The sequence below is a fragment of the Papaver somniferum genome, chromosome 7 (assembly GCF_003573695.1).
Source record: "Papaver somniferum cultivar HN1 chromosome 7, ASM357369v1, whole genome shotgun sequence".
Taxonomy (NCBI): domain Eukaryota; kingdom Viridiplantae; phylum Streptophyta; class Magnoliopsida; order Ranunculales; family Papaveraceae; genus Papaver; species Papaver somniferum.
The window spans coordinates 268175051-268192395 of record NC_039364.1 but is presented as its reverse complement, the minus strand read 5'-3'; the positions used below and the strand labels follow the sequence as shown (position 1 = coordinate 268192395).

General features: G+C 35.5%; 1 protein-coding gene and 1 long non-coding RNA gene across 2 annotated transcripts; one reads left to right on the top strand and one right to left on the bottom strand.

Moving 5' to 3' along the window:
* Positions 1-477: 477 nt before the first annotated feature.
* LOC113300382 (cystathionine gamma-synthase 1, chloroplastic-like) lies at positions 478-4701 on the top strand. The gene is made up of 11 exons (XM_026549602.1): positions 478-1010; positions 1213-1316; positions 2013-2086; positions 2189-2360; positions 2674-2733; positions 2836-3039; positions 3144-3230; positions 3477-3584; positions 3694-3789; positions 3895-4013; positions 4351-4701. The coding sequence occupies exons 1-11, from the start codon at positions 554-556 to the stop codon at positions 4472-4474; spliced, it is 1605 nt and encodes a 534-aa protein (XP_026405387.1). The 5' UTR covers positions 478-553; the 3' UTR covers positions 4475-4701.
* Positions 4702-5701: 1000 nt separating this feature from the next.
* Positions 5702-9162, bottom strand: LOC113300381. The gene is made up of 4 exons (XR_003335771.1): positions 8999-9162; positions 8485-8576; positions 7237-8267; positions 5702-7143 (listed from the first exon to the last, which is right to left on the bottom strand). It is a non-coding gene; the product is annotated as an uncharacterized LOC113300381 (long non-coding RNA).
* Between the last annotated feature and the right edge of the window lie 8183 nt (positions 9163-17345).

The following is a 17345-nucleotide window of genomic DNA, read 5'->3' as shown; positions in this document are numbered from 1 at the left end:
CTATTCAGATTGCAAAAACTGTTACAACCGTGGTATCTGATCATTCGACCAGAGACACGATATCTATTATAATCAGTTTTTACTTTGACCAATTATTCGACGTGAGTTAATAGGATTAACTAGAATTAGGTGACGTCACATCTTTAAACATCTAACGATCAGGAATATGCTAGTTCATAAAGGCTCTTGCAGTGCGAAAGCAAAAAAATTTCCTCTTATAAGTGTTTGTGATTGAAATAAATATTTTTATCTGTTCAAATAAAACTTACAAAATAAAAAATAAATAAAATGTGGTTGTTGACCAAGGAGATAGGGATGCCAACATTGAGTGGTGCACATACCCTCTGGGAAGGACTCTACTTTAGTCAAAATAATTTTTACACAAAACAAACTTCAGTTAAAAACAAGAAACAAACTCGCCACCTAAACCACAGTTAAATGTCTATAAAATCGCACGAATAGGCGGCTCTTCAGTAGTTCAGTGGTCTTCAGAGGAGGAAGGGAGAGAGAAACTAAAAACCCCACCAGAAACAAAAAAAAACAAGAAAAAAAAATGGCCGTCTCAGCAGGATGTGCTAGGGTTCTACCGGTTTTTGAATGTAGATCAGATCCAGATTTCTCTACCAATCAAAACCAGCAGAAATCAAGTTCTAGATTCATTTCTGGATCTTTCAATGGTGGTGGTGGATTATATTCATCGTTGATTCTGCGGTTTCCTCCTAATTTCGTAAGGCAATTGAGTATTAAAGCAAGAAGAAATTGTAGCAACATTGGTGTAGCACAAGTTGTAGCTGCTTCCTGGTCAAACAACAACAATACCAACAAGAACGTTCCTAATGTATCCACTTTCGATTCTGCTGCTTCTGAGATTGAAATACCATCAATTGATGATGAAGCTGTAGCTGCTGTTGATGGTGGTGCTATTTGTAATAATGGTGTACAGTTGTCTGGTTTGGCCGCTTTAAAGGCCTCATTTTTACGCTCCGATGGGAGCATCACAGTTCATGCAGGTCCCCCCTTCTTTCTCTATTAATTTTTTTCATTTGAGGGTCTTAGATCGGAAAAAAAAAATCTGATTTTTTATGTGTTTTTTGTGGTTATCACGAGTTTTGTTAATTTGGGTTTTGTGTATGTATCATTTTGGTGAAACCCATTAATTTTGCCTTTTAAATTTGATAAAATCTGAGTTGTTTATATAATTTGTGTACACAGGAGAAAGATTAGGTCGTGGAATTGCTACAGATGGAATCACTACCCCAGTCGTCAATACTTCTGCTTACTGGTTCAAGAACTCCAATGAACTCATTGATTTCAAGGTCTCTATTCGTTCCTGCACTCTAGAATCTGATTTATTTATCTTTTTCAAATATTCATGTGGATGTGATTGATTTAGTTTCTAACAACTAGATGTTGCTGGTATCCAATAGAATATGCCCGGTTAAGGCATAAGTGTCGTTCTTTTCTTACTTTTTGAATTGCTATTTAGTAACCTGTCTTAGTAAGAGGGGAGGTAGTTTTTTTGTTTTGCTGTATTGTGAAATTTAATGGCTATGTTTGAGTTAATACATACCCTTGGTATCTGGTTCATGGGTGTAGTAATTGATTCATCCATTAGCTACTAACTAATGGAATCGCTGCTCATATATCTTACATTCCTCGCTAATACATTTCAGATTAATTTTCAATCTAAAACAAATTCAATTGTCAGTTCATGGTATAGAATGCTTTGGAAGTTGATCACGGCGATACTAGCTCCAGTTAATGGAATTTAAAGAATCCCAGTTTTTAATGCTGCTTATAAATCTTCAGTTCCTCGGATTTCATTTCAGATAAATTTTCAATCTGAAAATGTGCAATTGTTAGATCATGGTGTGGAATGCTTGGAAGTTGATCACAGCTATACTAGAACCTTTTACTAATATGACCGACTTATAAAGAATCTAGTGATCTTATTTTAATAGCAGCTAGGTTTTAGTATTATTTGGTTGATTAATTTGTTGTTGTCTTGATAGGAGGGACGCCATGCAAGTTTTGAGTATGGGCGCTATGGGAACCCAACCACAGTAGTCGCTGAAAACAAAATAAGGTTTGTCTTTTGTGTGATGAGTATCAACAATTGTAGCAATTGCTTAAGTGCCTTTTTTGTAATGGGAGGCTGAATATGTTTCGTTCATTTTACTCGGGGCAGTGCACTTGAGGGGGCAGAATCAACTATTTTGATGTCATCTGGCATGTGTGCTAGTACGGTCATGATGTTTGCATTGGTAAAGAAGGGTGGGCATATAATAACAACTACGGATTGCTACAGGAAGACGAGAATTTTCATTGATGATTTTCTTGTTCCCAACATGAATATAACGGTATGTTACCCTTACTTTTTGTACTTTTTTTTGTTGGATCCTGCTTGTGTTGATGCAGTTAGAGATGATATGCTTCCCAAATTGACAGTTAAATTGTGAGGGTCCTTAACAAACTTTGTGCTTCTCCATCGGATTCTTAAGATCCACATTGTGTTTTATTTTAATTAGTCATGTCAGTGAATTTGGTTGTGGACAAGATCTGGATTTTCAGCTACTTGCCGGATTAAACCCTTATGTCAATTTGACGTTCTGTTCCAGACTTCTTTTTTTATGTTTTTGCAAAGTATTTAAATTTATCATCTCCCTAATGCAGGTCCATGTCATCGACCCTGCCGATATGGATGGCCTGAAATCTGCACTGGAGAAGAATAATGTAAGTACTCCTCAAATAGGAGATTGTTGTTTTATATTTTCTTGTTTTGGCTAACTTGGAGGACATGATCGTTTGATACTTACTGGCATACTTTGTGTGCAGGTAACACTTTTCTTTACAGAATCGCCAACTAATCCTTACCTCCGATGCGTTGACATTGATTTGGTTTCAAAGCTTTGCCACAGCAAAGGCACACTGGTTTGTGTTGATGGTACTTTTGCCACACCGTTGAACCAAAAGGCACTTGCGCTTGGTGCAGACCTTGTTCTGCACTCGGCAACGAAGTTTATTGGAGGACACAATGATGTAAGTTCTGAGTAAACCTTGTAAGTTTTGACATTTGGTTGCCTTCTGTTTCTTTAAAACTAATAAGACGAATAAGTGAGTGATAAATCAAATTCTGTTTTCAGGTTCTTGCTGGTTGCATTAGTGGTTCTGAGGAAGTGATTGCTAAGATTCGCAAGTTGCATCACGTTTTGGGTGGTACTCTTAACCCGGTGAGCATTTTTTTACATGCTTTTGCAATTACAGAACACGGTTTACAAACCAATGCCTACAATAATTCATCAATTCATTATTATGTTGTAGTCCAGAATTTGGAAATGAGCGTCATTGATTCACACAGCTAGTTTGACCTTTAGTGTTTATTCAGCTTGCAAATAAAGCATAATTGAGAACGATACTAGGCTGTTAATTTGACCTAAGACTTGATTGAGAATGATACTAATGCTCTGTTTTATCAGAATGCCGCTTACCTAATCATTCGAGGCATGAAGACACTGCATCTTCGTGTACAGCAGCAAAACACAACTGGATTGAGGATTGCCGAAGTTTTAGAGGCACATCCTAAGGTACTAATTTGATCGAATTTTAAAATTATTAGTTCAGAAAAAAAAAATCCAATAATTTATCATTCAAGTGGGTTCATCTTGTAGGATGCTAACATGATCTGATCTTCAGGTGAAACGTGTTCATTATCCCGGTCTTCCCAGTCACCCGGAACACAAAATTGCCATGAAGCAAATGACAGGGTTTGGAGGAGTCGTCAGTTTTGAGGTGAGTGCTAAAATTTATGAGCTTGATGATTACCTGAGCTATTTGCATTTGCAATATGCTGGTTTCCAGGTTTACTTACCTGATCACGACATGCAACTTTTGCAGATTGATGGAGATTTAGAAACCACCAAGACATTCATCGATGCACTGAAAATCCCGTACATCGCCCCTTCCTTTGGAGGATGTGAGAGCATTGTGGATCAGCCTGCAATTATGTCTTACTGGTACGTCTTTCATTTTCTGCAAATATTTGATCACCTTAAATTGATTGACATGGGAGTATGATAAGTTTTATCTTCACCATGTTTTAAGTACTTGAGAAAACATAATTGTGCTGCTGAAAATATGTATCACCTTAAGAACATAGTCGGTTGATTGATTTTTGATCCAAATCAAAGGAAAACTTTATACCAGATGGGCTAAAAAGTCTTTGCGAGACCTTTTTAACACGCTTTCCATCAAGTTTTCACATGCAATTCTATTTCAGTATGTATGGGCTAGTTAGCAGAAATTGGTTTGTTGATTAGTTTTGTTGTGGTTGTTTTATGTTTTTAAATGCAGGGATCTTAGCCAGTCAGGTAGAGAAATGTTTGGAATAAAAGATAACCTTGTTAGGTTTAGTTTCGGAGTTGAAGACTTTGAAGACCTGAAAGATGATATCCTTCAGGCTTTGGAAGTTATATAGATAAGAGGGAAATGCTGAGGGCCATGAATATCATGTTTTCTATTCCAGTGTCCTAAATTATCAGATTATTTTGATTGAGCATTGCTTTTATTTATGTATGTGTTGGTTATTTGATTGAATTAGTAATGACTGTTATAACTGATTTTGATAATGAAGATGAGGGCGAATAACTTCTCTCCGTCTCTTCTAGCTCTCTGCTAGCTTATTGAATAATTACTTCTTACTTTATTCTTTTTTTTTTGCTAAAAATTATGACGAGGTCTTGTACAAGTGGTACATGGCCACACCACAACCACAATATAATTTAGAGCAGTTCCTATGGACTCAATAAATCCTTGTTTTGTTAATTTTGATCCCGGTATGGACTCAACAAACATGAAAAATGGATGTACAAACCAACAAATTTGTTGGTGTGTTGAGTGAGATGGAACATGTAGCGCGTGATATAAGATCGGGCGAGCTTGGAACAAACGCTGGCGTATGAGCCAAAAGCGTTGGCGCTTGTGGCAAAACCGCCCGTTGGTATTTCATATGCCAGCGTCTGTATTAAAATCTCCAGCGTTTGACGCAAAAACGCCAACGGCTACATTTGGGGGGATGTAAACCCTTGTCATCCAATGGTTAGAATTTTAAGTTCTATAAATACTCTCCATTTCAATTCCAAATTCACACATCTAGTCTTCTTTACTGTTCTTCTCTGAGCTTAAAAAAATTCTTCAATTCTTGGATTCCACAAATTCTTCAATTCTTGAAATGTCTCGACCTTTGTTAGTTCGACGAGTTCCTTATACTAAAGAAAAAGATGAATCTATTTGCAGAAACTATGTTTTTTTATTTACTCAGCTTGCTTCAGCAAACTATCTATGGGTGAATTTCTGCGCGGTTATTCACGACGAGTTTTGCAGTGACACCCGTAATCCGAGTCATCGTGCTATATGCGACATAGAAAATCGTTTTCATATAATTAAGAAAGAAGTAAGTGAGTTTGTAGCTTTAACCATACAAGCCAATCGATATAGACTGAGAGGTGAAACTGATGCTGAGATGGTAACAAGATCCTTGGCTGAATGGCGAAGATGGAAAAATGCGGCTTTTCCTTTCGAAAGATGTTTCGAAATCCTTTAGGTGTTGAACAGTTCCAACCCCTTCTTTGTAGTTGTTGTTCCACATAGTACTTCTCATCAGTGAAGCTAATATAGTCCGCCGTAATTCAGTGAAACTAATGTAAAACGCTTAATTTTATGTAATTTCATTTAATTCCGTACTTTTAAAACTAGAATTACAAATGTAGCAGAATTAAAAATTACAATCTCTCTAACGTCGCTCATCGCTAGCTCCCCCATTGTTATCTTCTGGAGTCAAGATTCTCCAAAACCTGGGATATCTCCATTTGCCAACATATTAAATAAATTTCCATAAGGGGATAAAACTGGTTGAAAAACATTAGGCGATTGGAAAGCACTAAGCGATTGGAAAGAACTCGGTTGCTGGAAAGCACTCAGTGCACTCGGTCCTCCAAGTATATAAGATGTTTGTTGTTGTTGTGGTGGTGGTATAACATTGTAGCAATCATTTGGGTTGTAGGGTGAGAATGATGATGAAATGCGCCTAGGATCTAGCCGAAATACTTGGGGTTGAGATACATGCACAGTTTGCGGTGAAGTATTGTGCCGTACGTGTGGTGAAGAACTCTGTCGTACTTGTGTTTCTCCCACCACTGTATTATCACTATCGTGCAATGATCTGTTGCTCCTGGTAGACGGTGAACGCTCATCATCATTTATAGTTGGACTCAATCCAAACATTGTCTCGTGCCATTTCCGACACAAACCCAAGTGTATAGCCTCCATTTGCCGATTCACCCAATACAAATCGTTCAGTCGGATCTACAACTCCCGGTAACTGGCAGTCACATTGTAGTAAGGATAATCACGTTCCATAGCTTGGTAAACAATGGGGATCGTGGTTGGCTCACCTTGTGAAGTAATAATTGGCATCTCCCAACGAATTTCGGGCATATTTGACGAAGATGATAAAGAACTTGCACCCGTGGTGGGGTATGTCATAAAGCATGGCTCTTTTGGAGGTGGCTGACTAGGAACGATATTTGCATCATGGGACAGGCTTGATAGCCCTGGGAAATCAAACCCATATATGTGCATGTTGTGTGTCCCAATTACAGGCTTCGCAATCGACTTGTACCAGGTGACATACTCAGCTTCACCAATATCCCTCTTTGTATTTAGTTCATACCTTTCCCAATTGGTTTTTCTGAGCCGATCAAAATCTGATCCAGAGGTTTGCATCTGTTGTGGCAGGTTAATTGAAATTTCATATATACCTTGTATTTGGTACTGCAGTTTTTTTCCCAGGTACTAAGCCCCTTTATCCAAATCTGGAGTGTAAAAAACAACTCTACGGAGAGAATAATCAAGACCACGTTCTGCATCATTTTCAAAATACTGAGGAACATCAATGTAAGGGTGAAAAACAACATTCTTATGGCTTCGAGTCATCTGTTGAAACCTCTGAACAAAACTGGAAGCTGAGACGTCGCTGGCAGTGTCCTTCGCCCAGTTGCTCGAGATATACATGTCCAAGATTGGAAATCTATGGGTATCGTCCTTAAGGATTGGTTTACCAACACGGAAGTAGGTATACCACCAATACTGCAAATTACTCTGTAATTTTAGTATTTTGACTTAACCTACACTTGTTCATAAAAATTATTTAAATTTAAAAATAATAATTTTGATATTTACCTCTATGACGTCCCAGAAACCAGTGAAATTAGGCATACCCATGGACGCCTAATCCAGCCCACAGTACAATTCTGCTAAAATTGCGGATCCCCAGTCATAATCTGGTGCTTTGCCAATATATTCTAACGCTTGAAGCCAACCAACACGAGCAACCAAAGTTGAGTTTGGAAAGAATGTCTGACCCAGTACCCATAAGATAAACACTATTTCGAGTTCAGGATAGTCATCTATATCTTCTAGGTTTCTGCTTTGGGTAAGGAAAGACTTCAACGTTGAACATCTAATCCCACCTCCTTTCAATTCTCTATAATCTTCACGTATTTCTGATTCCATAAACGAGGGAAAAAGCGTCTCCCATTTACTATTTGATATCCATTCGTCTTGGTTGAATGGTTCCGGCTCTCCCACTCCACTAGGGATCCCACAAATGAAATACAAATCAAGGGGCGTAATTCCTATTACAAGAACAAGTGGAGAACACGTGCTTTGCACGTCGGCAGCCGCTAGTTTTTTTTTACATGTATTTTACATTTTCTCAAAATTACGACACACCGATGCAAAAGTGAGTTGTCTAACATTTTCTTTGTGAATGAATTTAGGATTTAGTTGTAATAGCAAGCGGATTTAGAATCCAGCTGCAGTGACTAAAACAGAACCCAACATCATATTTCTCATGCGCTACTAAATGGGACATGTCATGATTAAGCCGAATATGCAGCGGTAGGTGAACCTGCAGCTGCCACATATTATAAGCATCATGTACATAACACTTCTCAGCAAGCAAATTCTGTACACCGTAACATGCAGTGGTGAACATGCTAAGACAAACTCCACTAACTACCGAACCAAGCGTTACTCTGACAAACGTTTTCACCATTGCAATTCTGACAAATAATTCTCAAGATAGTATGGCTTGCTACCTAGATTTAACATCACTTCTGCATCCTTGCTAACAGATGCAGAAGCTTCCTTGCTACCTCCATATAGCATACCAGCTAACACGGCGTGCACTTTACCTGGGTATCAGGTGTCTGCAAAGTCAATTCCCCAAATAACCGTTAATATCTGTTGATATTACTTCATACATCCATAATCCATTCAAGTAAATTAAAATGTATAATCTCATCGGGTTTTACAGTAACATTTATATCTTTGAAGTGATGTTCATAAAAATTAAACCAAATTCCACAATTTCTCCCAACAACTAGAATTCACACATTAAAGGGGAAGAGATTTAAGGTACCTGACCTTGGTTTTCAGGAGAGTTGGATGATACCGATAAGGGAGGGAAAAAAAAATCATGTTTGACCTTATTTGTTTGTCCCAATTCCTTTCTATACCTGGATTAAACATTAAACAATTTAGCTAAATAATTTCATTATACTAGCTTCTTTTTGATACTTGATACTGCAAAGTTTTGAAAACAATAGAACAAATGCTTGCATAAAATGCAACAAATCCAAATTCTCACGTACAACTATATCAATGGGTAACACATCATGACGCTCTAATTCATCATCAAAAAATATTATTTAAGCAAACACCACCATCTCGTAAGTAAATATCTAACATATCCCCAAATTTGTTCTTGTTTAAAAGCAGAAATTCACTTTTCAACCACATCAAATGGTATTTTTAGTACTAAAATCCCTAAAATCCAAGGTACGAAGTTACCAAATCTCAAACATTAAACCCAAAACAATTTACAGAAACCTAGAATTTCAGATTACAAAAATCAAACAATTTGAGAAATTTTTCATACCTAATCGAGGAAGTGAAAACAACCAACGCAACTCTTCATCTCCGTCATTGATTGTCTGCAAATTGAGTTGACCAATGGATTTTTAGTTGTTTAGAAGAGAAAGAAAAGGTAAGGGAGAAGAAAACGAAGAGGAAATTTGGATCAATCGAGGAAGAGAAAGAAAAGAAATAAACTTAACGGCTGTAGTTAGAGTTGAGGACAATCCAATGGTTGATGGAGAAAACGCCTTGATTGTAAAATACGTTTGGGGTACGAAAGGTACGGCGGTGCACGAAAAGTACGGTGGTATACCAAAATTGCTTAGTGTTTTCAGTCGAGGCTTGCTGTCATTAAAGGAGGGTTAGATAATATCAACTATGATTATTTCTTTTAATTATTTAATAATTATTTAAAAAATATAATTTAAGTTAAGTTAAACAAGCTTACCGATTTCTAAATCCATAAACTGGAATGTGTGCATCGTCGGCCACTACCTTTCTACCATTGTTGTCGTAATTCTGTTGTTGTGTCTTCTAGGCTTCACACTATAAAGCGCACGCTAGGGATATCTGTCAACATTTTCTCGGACTCGAGGGGGTAGAACTTCATAAACATCCTTTAAGTCTGATAATCCACCTCTCATTCTATAATAACCTCAGATCGATCTTGATGCCCCAACACATGACCTTGGACTAATGATGGAGCAACAACGACACTCGACGAAGCAAACTCTGCTTCCCGATTTTGAGAATAATCTACACCTGTGGCAGGCCGTGGTGCCGGTTCATTTCTTCGATCTCTTCTTTACAGTATTAACCGCTTTTCTTAAAATGTTGCTCATATTGTATCAATTTTTTTTTTTGATTTAGAAGAGTTTTAGAAGAAGGGAATAGTAGTGGTGTCACTGAAAATGAATTAAATTGAAGGAATTTATAGTTTTGAAAAATATAACGTTGAGAATATGGACGTTGAAGAATCGACAGTTGGCGTTTTTGTGTCTAACGCCCGCGTTGGTATAACGCCGTCGTTTTTATCTTGAGCGCCAGCATGTTTTCTTCCAGAACCGCGTTTAACCTACACACGCCAGCGTGTGTCCCTAGCCCGGGTGATGGGAAACTGCGCAGTGCTATTCTCATAGTGGAGAAACCTGTTTGGCCATCCACCTGGCTCAACAAAAATTTTCATTTGAACATTACCATAGGAATTTCCCTTACACTCTAGTTACATTAGTTGACAAATGAATGTCTTGTGCAAGACCTGAATTGAAATGTAGAGTACCGGCTGTTCACAGTTCTCAGGCAACGAAATCTTGGAGTTTTGATGATTTAGCTCCTCAGAATTTGTCAATGGTTATGCGGTTCATAACTCCAGATGTCGCACAACACAGCGAGATGTCCATAACTCCAGATGTCGCACAACACATTCTGGGTTTACGTGTGAGTAGTAAATCGATCCATGAAGGGTACAATAACGATTTGGATTAAAAGCGATCCTTAGATTTATGGAATTGAAATCAAATAAACGGCGTTTTCTTATCTTATGTATATCCTTGGTACAACCATATTCGCATGATAGAATGGGAAACTTAAAGAATGCCCATTACCTCTGACTTTTTTAGGACCTCAACTGTCTGTTTCAAAATATGATAACAGTCGAATCATATTGGTTTGAAAGTTTGAAAAAGTTTGAAAAATGAAAATATTAGTCGCGATTGACATAGAGCCAATAATAGTCGAATCAAATTGGTTCGAAACAAAGTTAGACAAATATATGCCGAACTTGATCCATATTACATATAACCATTTATTAAACCAAGTTCGGAAGAAATAATAATACAAATAAAAAAATATCTATGAACCAAGACCGTGTATTAAAATTGGTTATACAAATTCTTAAACTTACAAACAATAACTGCAAAAAGAAGTTTCACCGTTGTTAGCTGTCAAAAACTTGAATTTTCTACTATATAATTCAGTATTGGGAGGTATTGATTCTTCATTTGACTCTTGTGATTAGCAATAATGAAATATTTACCATCCAAAAAATAATTCAAATCCTGGGAATTATTAACTTAAAATATATCTCGCGATTAATCGATATCACTGTCATTAGTTTCTTTGAATTTGGTAGTTGAACGATTTCAGTGACTATAAATTCTTTGCAATCCTCAAATACGTGCAGCTTGAGATATAAGTGGTGGGAGCCTAGGGTAATATAGCATGGCAGATGAATACTTGTTAAAAATATTTTACCCTATATATATATATATATATATATATATATATATATATATATATATATATATATATATATATATATATAAATAGAAAGGACAAGATGAAATAAAAAATGGATGGTTAAGGGATACATTAAAGGATTAGGGCAATGTCCCTAATATGTCGACTAGTTTTTAGAGCACAAACCAAATGACCGGTAACCAATTTTCTAAAATTCATATTTGTTTTTTTTCTTTTTCTAAATGACTGCAAATAATTTTTTTCTTTTGTTTGTGTGGATCCATTACACTATTAAAAGTTACAACATGAAATGGTAAGAATTGAACTCTCTCATCTTCCCATGAGGAAGAAGATGGGGACCCACCTTACATCGGGAGTGCTCATTAGTGACAGTCGGAGACCACCTTCACCTTTCTAAGATTCTTATGTGATTTTTTAATTTATTTACTTTGGGCGTTTATATATGGTTAGAATTACATGTATTACAGAAATGCGATAGTTCTCATATACACCTAACAACCAAAAGAATAAGATGAATATAGATATGAGAGAGCAACAATAGATATTTATCTAAAAAAATAGTATCTACACGTAAATGAAACTAGTAAAACAGATGTCATTGTAGTACATTGGTAAAGTCATTGGGTGATGATACCAGTGACCTGCGTTCGAAACTCGACGACACCAATTCTTTACCGATAAAAAAAAGTAATTATTATTTGCCTACACAAAGTGATGTTGTATTTGTATATGGATTATTCTAATTTATAAAGTATATATCTTAAAAATATTTATCGAAATGTATCATATGCGATTTTCTTTATACGAAATCAATAAATCGTATAACACAAGAAAAATTATATGTAAAAAGATACTCATATGCGAAAGGGAAAAGAAAATTCATTCATATCATAAGATATAGTGTTTTTAACATTAGAAACACACTTAGACAAATAAGTTAGTATTAATACGCACGATAAATATACTAGTTGAATAATATGAATGCATTATCCATTTGGTTTTGTTTTATTTTGACTATTTTTTGTAATATTTATATTAACGTATGAATATTACTAGAAAAACATATTCATAAGTCAAGATTCACTTATAACAATAGCTAGATGTTGCACCGTTTGAAGCAATAAAATGCACGTTTTTAACGTGATTCGATCAATATGCCTCTAGTTCAGATAGATTGGCTTGTCAATTAGTTTTATGGTGGTTATTTATGTTCTGGAATGCAGGGATCTTAACCAAATGCAGAAATACTTGTCGGAAATCGCCGCCAATCAGGTAGAGTAATGTTAGAAATAAAGAATAACCTTGTTATGTTTAGTTTTGGAGTTGAAGATTTTGAAGACCTGAAAGGATATCATTCAGGCAAGAAACTATATAGATGAGAGGGAAATAACAGGGGTATGATAACCACCTCCATGAATATCATCTTTTTTGTTTTCTTTTCCTCGGAACATTCTCCATTAACATTTTAAGTTAATGTGGGAGATGGGCTAAAAAGTCTGGGGGAGAACTCTTTAGAACGTTTTCTAATAAATTTCTTGTATTGCTGGCTTAGAAATGAAACCATTAAGCCTAGCCTTCAACTACGCATGATGCCCAAAACCCAAAAATTAGGAAAAATCGAGATAAAGAAATAAAAGTCACCATACCTTTTGAAGCTTCTAAATGCAAGTTTTCACACGTTATTGTATTTTAGGATGTATGCTAGTTAGCTGAGACTCGGTTGTTGATCAATTTTGTGGTGGTTTGTTTACGTTTTGAAATGCATGGATCTTAGCCAGTCAGGTGGAGCGATGTTTGAAATCAATGACAACTTGGTGAGATTTAGTTTCGGAGTTGAAGATTTTGAAGACCTGAAGGATGACATCCTTCAGGCTTTGGAAGACATATAGGTAAAAGACTAAAGAGGGGAATGCTAAGGGGTGTGATCCACAACCTCCATAAATATGGTCTTTTATTTTTATTTTTTCTTTCTCTTGATTAGCATTTTAAGTTGTGGTTTATCATCTTCTGGAGTTTTTTTTTTTTTTGATTTTATAAATCATGTAATGGGAGAGTGGTTAAAAAATTGATAATTGGTTTGCGACGCACAATTTTTTGGTTTACGCTCAACCTAATTAACGTCAGCCTAGTGTTCGTGCTATGGGGTACTACAGTGAAATACCAACCTAATCAAGATCAATTTTCCCTTTCATAACACATCACCACAACATATCACCATCTGAAAATTAATTGCCTTATCTTCGTTGAAATATCAGTCAGTCCTATTCGTACCAGAAAAACTAAGTTCTAATTTCATCTTCACAATAAAATTAATCTTGATTCGTACTAAATTTTAGTTTCATCATCACAGTAAAATTGATCTTGATTCGTATCCTGAAACATGCAGTTAGAGTCGAACTTGGTATTAATCTTCAATAATGGCAGGTACTTAAAAATTCACCAGTGTTCTAAGTTAGAGTCTAACTTGGTATTGATCTTCAAGAATGGCAGACGCTTAAATATTCACGAGTGTTCTAATTGTAGATCCTCGCGTAGGTACTTTTAACCCTAATCTTGAAGATTATGAGGAACAAAAAAATGAAGATAATCTACGAATTATTTAGATGTTTCCTCCGACTAAAGACCGTAAAAGGTAAAAAATCGATTAAAAAATCAATCTTTTAAGAACTTATGTCTTTTTTCGGTTATTTGCATGCATTATTGTTCGATAAAATTTGGGTTTCATAATTAAAAGAAATAAATCTTGTTCGTTTATAAATATGGCTCAAATTAATTTTAGAAATAACATGAAGGAACTAATTAATTTATGGATTCTTCGAAAATATCCAGTGAATTATAGTTGTGTTAAAGTAGACAATATTCTATTTGTGGCTTGTAATGTTTTTGTGAATAGTATTGTTAACGGAAATAATATTTTTGGGTTGATCTTTTTTCTGTGATTTAGATATAATTGTGTAAAGTATGTTATATTGCTAAAAAGACATGTACCAATTTTATACAATTGTAGAACCGTAGTAGACGAACAGTTAGTTATATAAATTGTGTTAATCTAGGAACAAATTCTGGTCTTTGTGTTACCAAGAGATGACCTTTATATATGTGTGTGTTGTTGAGTATAATAATCTTAGCTATGATGCATTACTTTTTGTATGAGGTAATGTTGTTATCTTCTTAAAGTTGTAGTTATGGGTTTAGGAAGCTTAAATTCTAACATTTTACTTTCCCCCTATTTATTACATGTTCCACGATTAGCTTTAATTAGTCTGATTTAGTGTTTGTTGCTACTTTTCTGTTAACTTAACAAAATTCTTATAAACATGCATGTTATTCTATTGCTTCTCTCATCAAATATTCTCAGTGATATTTTGCTCTCACTGGAACACATTGATGATGGTATTATTGATAAGTTAATTCAAGATATTGGTCAGAAGGTTGAGGTACGATGTGTATTACAATCAGAGATGGAGTAGTTACGGTGAAGGTCCCAGTAGATATGAGCAAACACTTAGTTTGGATTCTCAAATGTGGCAAAGCAGAACGTATGGGGTTAAATATCACTTTGAGAAGCAACCAAAGAAAATCTGTCATAATTACTATTTAAAAAGCGGGGGTCTAACAACCACACCCAATATTTCGTTCGGCAATCTGTATGGACTAACTCCAATATAATTCCAAGAGAATCAACTAGACGGTCAGAATCAATCAAGGAAATATATCCAAGATTTATATCTCAATTTCTCAATACAATCTTCAACCGAATAGATAGAGATTTATGAGCCTGATTGGTATGAGAAATAACTTGAACGATACCAAAGACCAATGTTCAAGTGTCAATCAACTTCAATCAACAACCAAAGGTTAGATTTACCAATTGACTGAAATGCGCACAACCTGTGATATTTCAATTATATAAACAAATATAATGCGGAAAAGAAATAACACAGACACCAGAAGTTTTGTAAACGAGGAAACCGAAAATGTAGAAAAACCCCGGGACCTAGTCCAGATTTGAACACCACACTGTATTAATTAAGCCTCTACAGACACTAGCCTACTACAAATTAACTTCGTACTGGAATTTAGTTGAGCCCTAACTAAGTCTCACATCGATTAAGGTACAATCGCGTTCCTTACGCCTCTGAATCCCAATAGGACTCTACGCACTTGATTCCCTTATAGCGCGTTTGGATACAAATTTGCTTCTTACTTCTGCTTCTTCAGAAGTCGAAGTCAGAAGCAGAAGTCAGAAGCCAAACTATTTTGCTTCACAAAAAATTAACTTTTCGACTTCTAAAAGTCGTTTTGAAATTTGATAGCCAAAGAAGTCGAAAAGCTACTTCTGATGTGCAATCCAAACATGCTATTAGATGATCTTACCCACAACTAAGAGTTGCTACGACCCAAAGTCGAAGAATTTATAAACAAATCTGTCTCCCACAGAAAAGTCTATTCTGATAGATAAATCTGTCTCCCAAAGAAATTCCTATGAAGTTGTTCCATCTTTTGATAAATCAAGGTGAACAGGAACCAATTGATAATCCAGTCTTATATTCCCGAAGAACATCCTAGAAATATCAATCACCTCACAATAACTTAACTATATGGTAGTAGAAGAAGTTATTTTGGAATCACAAAGAATGAGACGAAGAGCTTTGTGATTACTTTTTATATCTTACTTATCGGAGATAAATCTCGAGACAATCTTAGAGAAGATAGTACTCAATACGATATAAAAAGTAAAATCAGAACACGCAACTAAAGAGAAAATAGTTGGGTCATGCTTCAGAATCCCAATGAAGTCTTCAAGTCATTAACCTATAATGGTTTTAGAAAAAAAACTAGGTTAAAGGAGAATCGACTCTAGTACGCAACTAGTATCACGCAGAAGTGTGGGGATTAGGTTTTCCAGTTTCTAGAGTTCTCCCTTATATAGTCTTTAAATCAGGGTTTGATAGCTTAGAAACAAAGCAATCAATATTCACCGTTAGATGAAAACCTGATTTAAGATTCAAGCTAAGTTTGCTTAGAACCAAAGAAATATCTCTCCACCGTTAGATGGTCTTACATTGTTACACAAAAACGAAATATACCTTCATTTAGATACGGGTAATCGTACCTAAACGTGTATCTTGAGTTGGATTAACAATAGTTAACCAAAGTTAGCCATATGAACACTTTTGTATTAACCACATTCATCTAACACTTCTAGATCAAATGATAATCAAATGAATCTAATTGTGTTACTCATAGAGTTGTTTAATATTTTATATTCTCATAGAAGTATACTAGACACAATTGAAACAAAATCAGATTGATTCAAGAAACAATTCATGAATATTTATCCACGGTTTGCAAAGATTGCATTCCTTAATTTATAAATATTTTTGTTCATGAGTATGGAATCATACTTAACCTATTTTAGAACTTTAACCAACTCGGTTTGCAAACGGGTACACAAACTTAAGTTCTGGACTTTGGTCTTGTCCGACAGTTTGCAAACCGGTATGCATACTGTCGTTCCGAACCTAACTCGGGAAGAACCGTTCACATACTGGTATGCAAACTTGGTTCTCGGATTTTAACAGTTCAAACCGTTTGCATACTGGTATGCAAGCTTGGTTTCCGGACATGAATCATACCACAAAAATTTGCATAGTGGTATGCATACTGTGCTATACCCAGACAATGGTTAATTCAATCATTTGAAACATCCTTAGAAGACGAAAATAGCTGTTCCACACAAACTATTAACTTACCAGTAATTTTCATGTGATCGAATGATCAATATGAAACAGTCCGAGTCGACATCAAATGACCATCTCACACAAATCATGTAAGATGTTTCAAGGCAATTTTCACATGATCATCTTTTGACTTATTATTTAGTTTCCAACAAATAAATTGTTTCCAACTAAGCTCGTCAAGAATAATGATAGATGTAGCTAAACAAAAAAATCTTCCAACACATATTTCGAGAAAGATATAAGCGAGTTAAACTCATCTCGAAATATCAAATGTGTATAATGTAAAAGTCTATATAGATATACGACTTAGTCTCAATAGAAGATGGAATAAAATAGACTTCTGAGTGATAGATAAGTTTTAGTCTT

Coding starts and splice junctions, on each gene's coding strand:
- LOC113300382 (XM_026549602.1), top strand. CDS start 554: ATGGCCGTCTCAGCAGGATGTGCTAGGGTTCTACCGGTTTTTGAATGT. Junction 1,011..1,212: donor GAGCATCACAGTTCATGCAG/GTCCCCCCTTCT, acceptor TTGTGTACACAG/GAGAAAGATTAGGTCGTGGA. Junction 3,040..3,143: donor TTATTGGAGGACACAATGAT/GTAAGTTCTGAG, acceptor TTCTGTTTTCAG/GTTCTTGCTGGTTGCATTAG.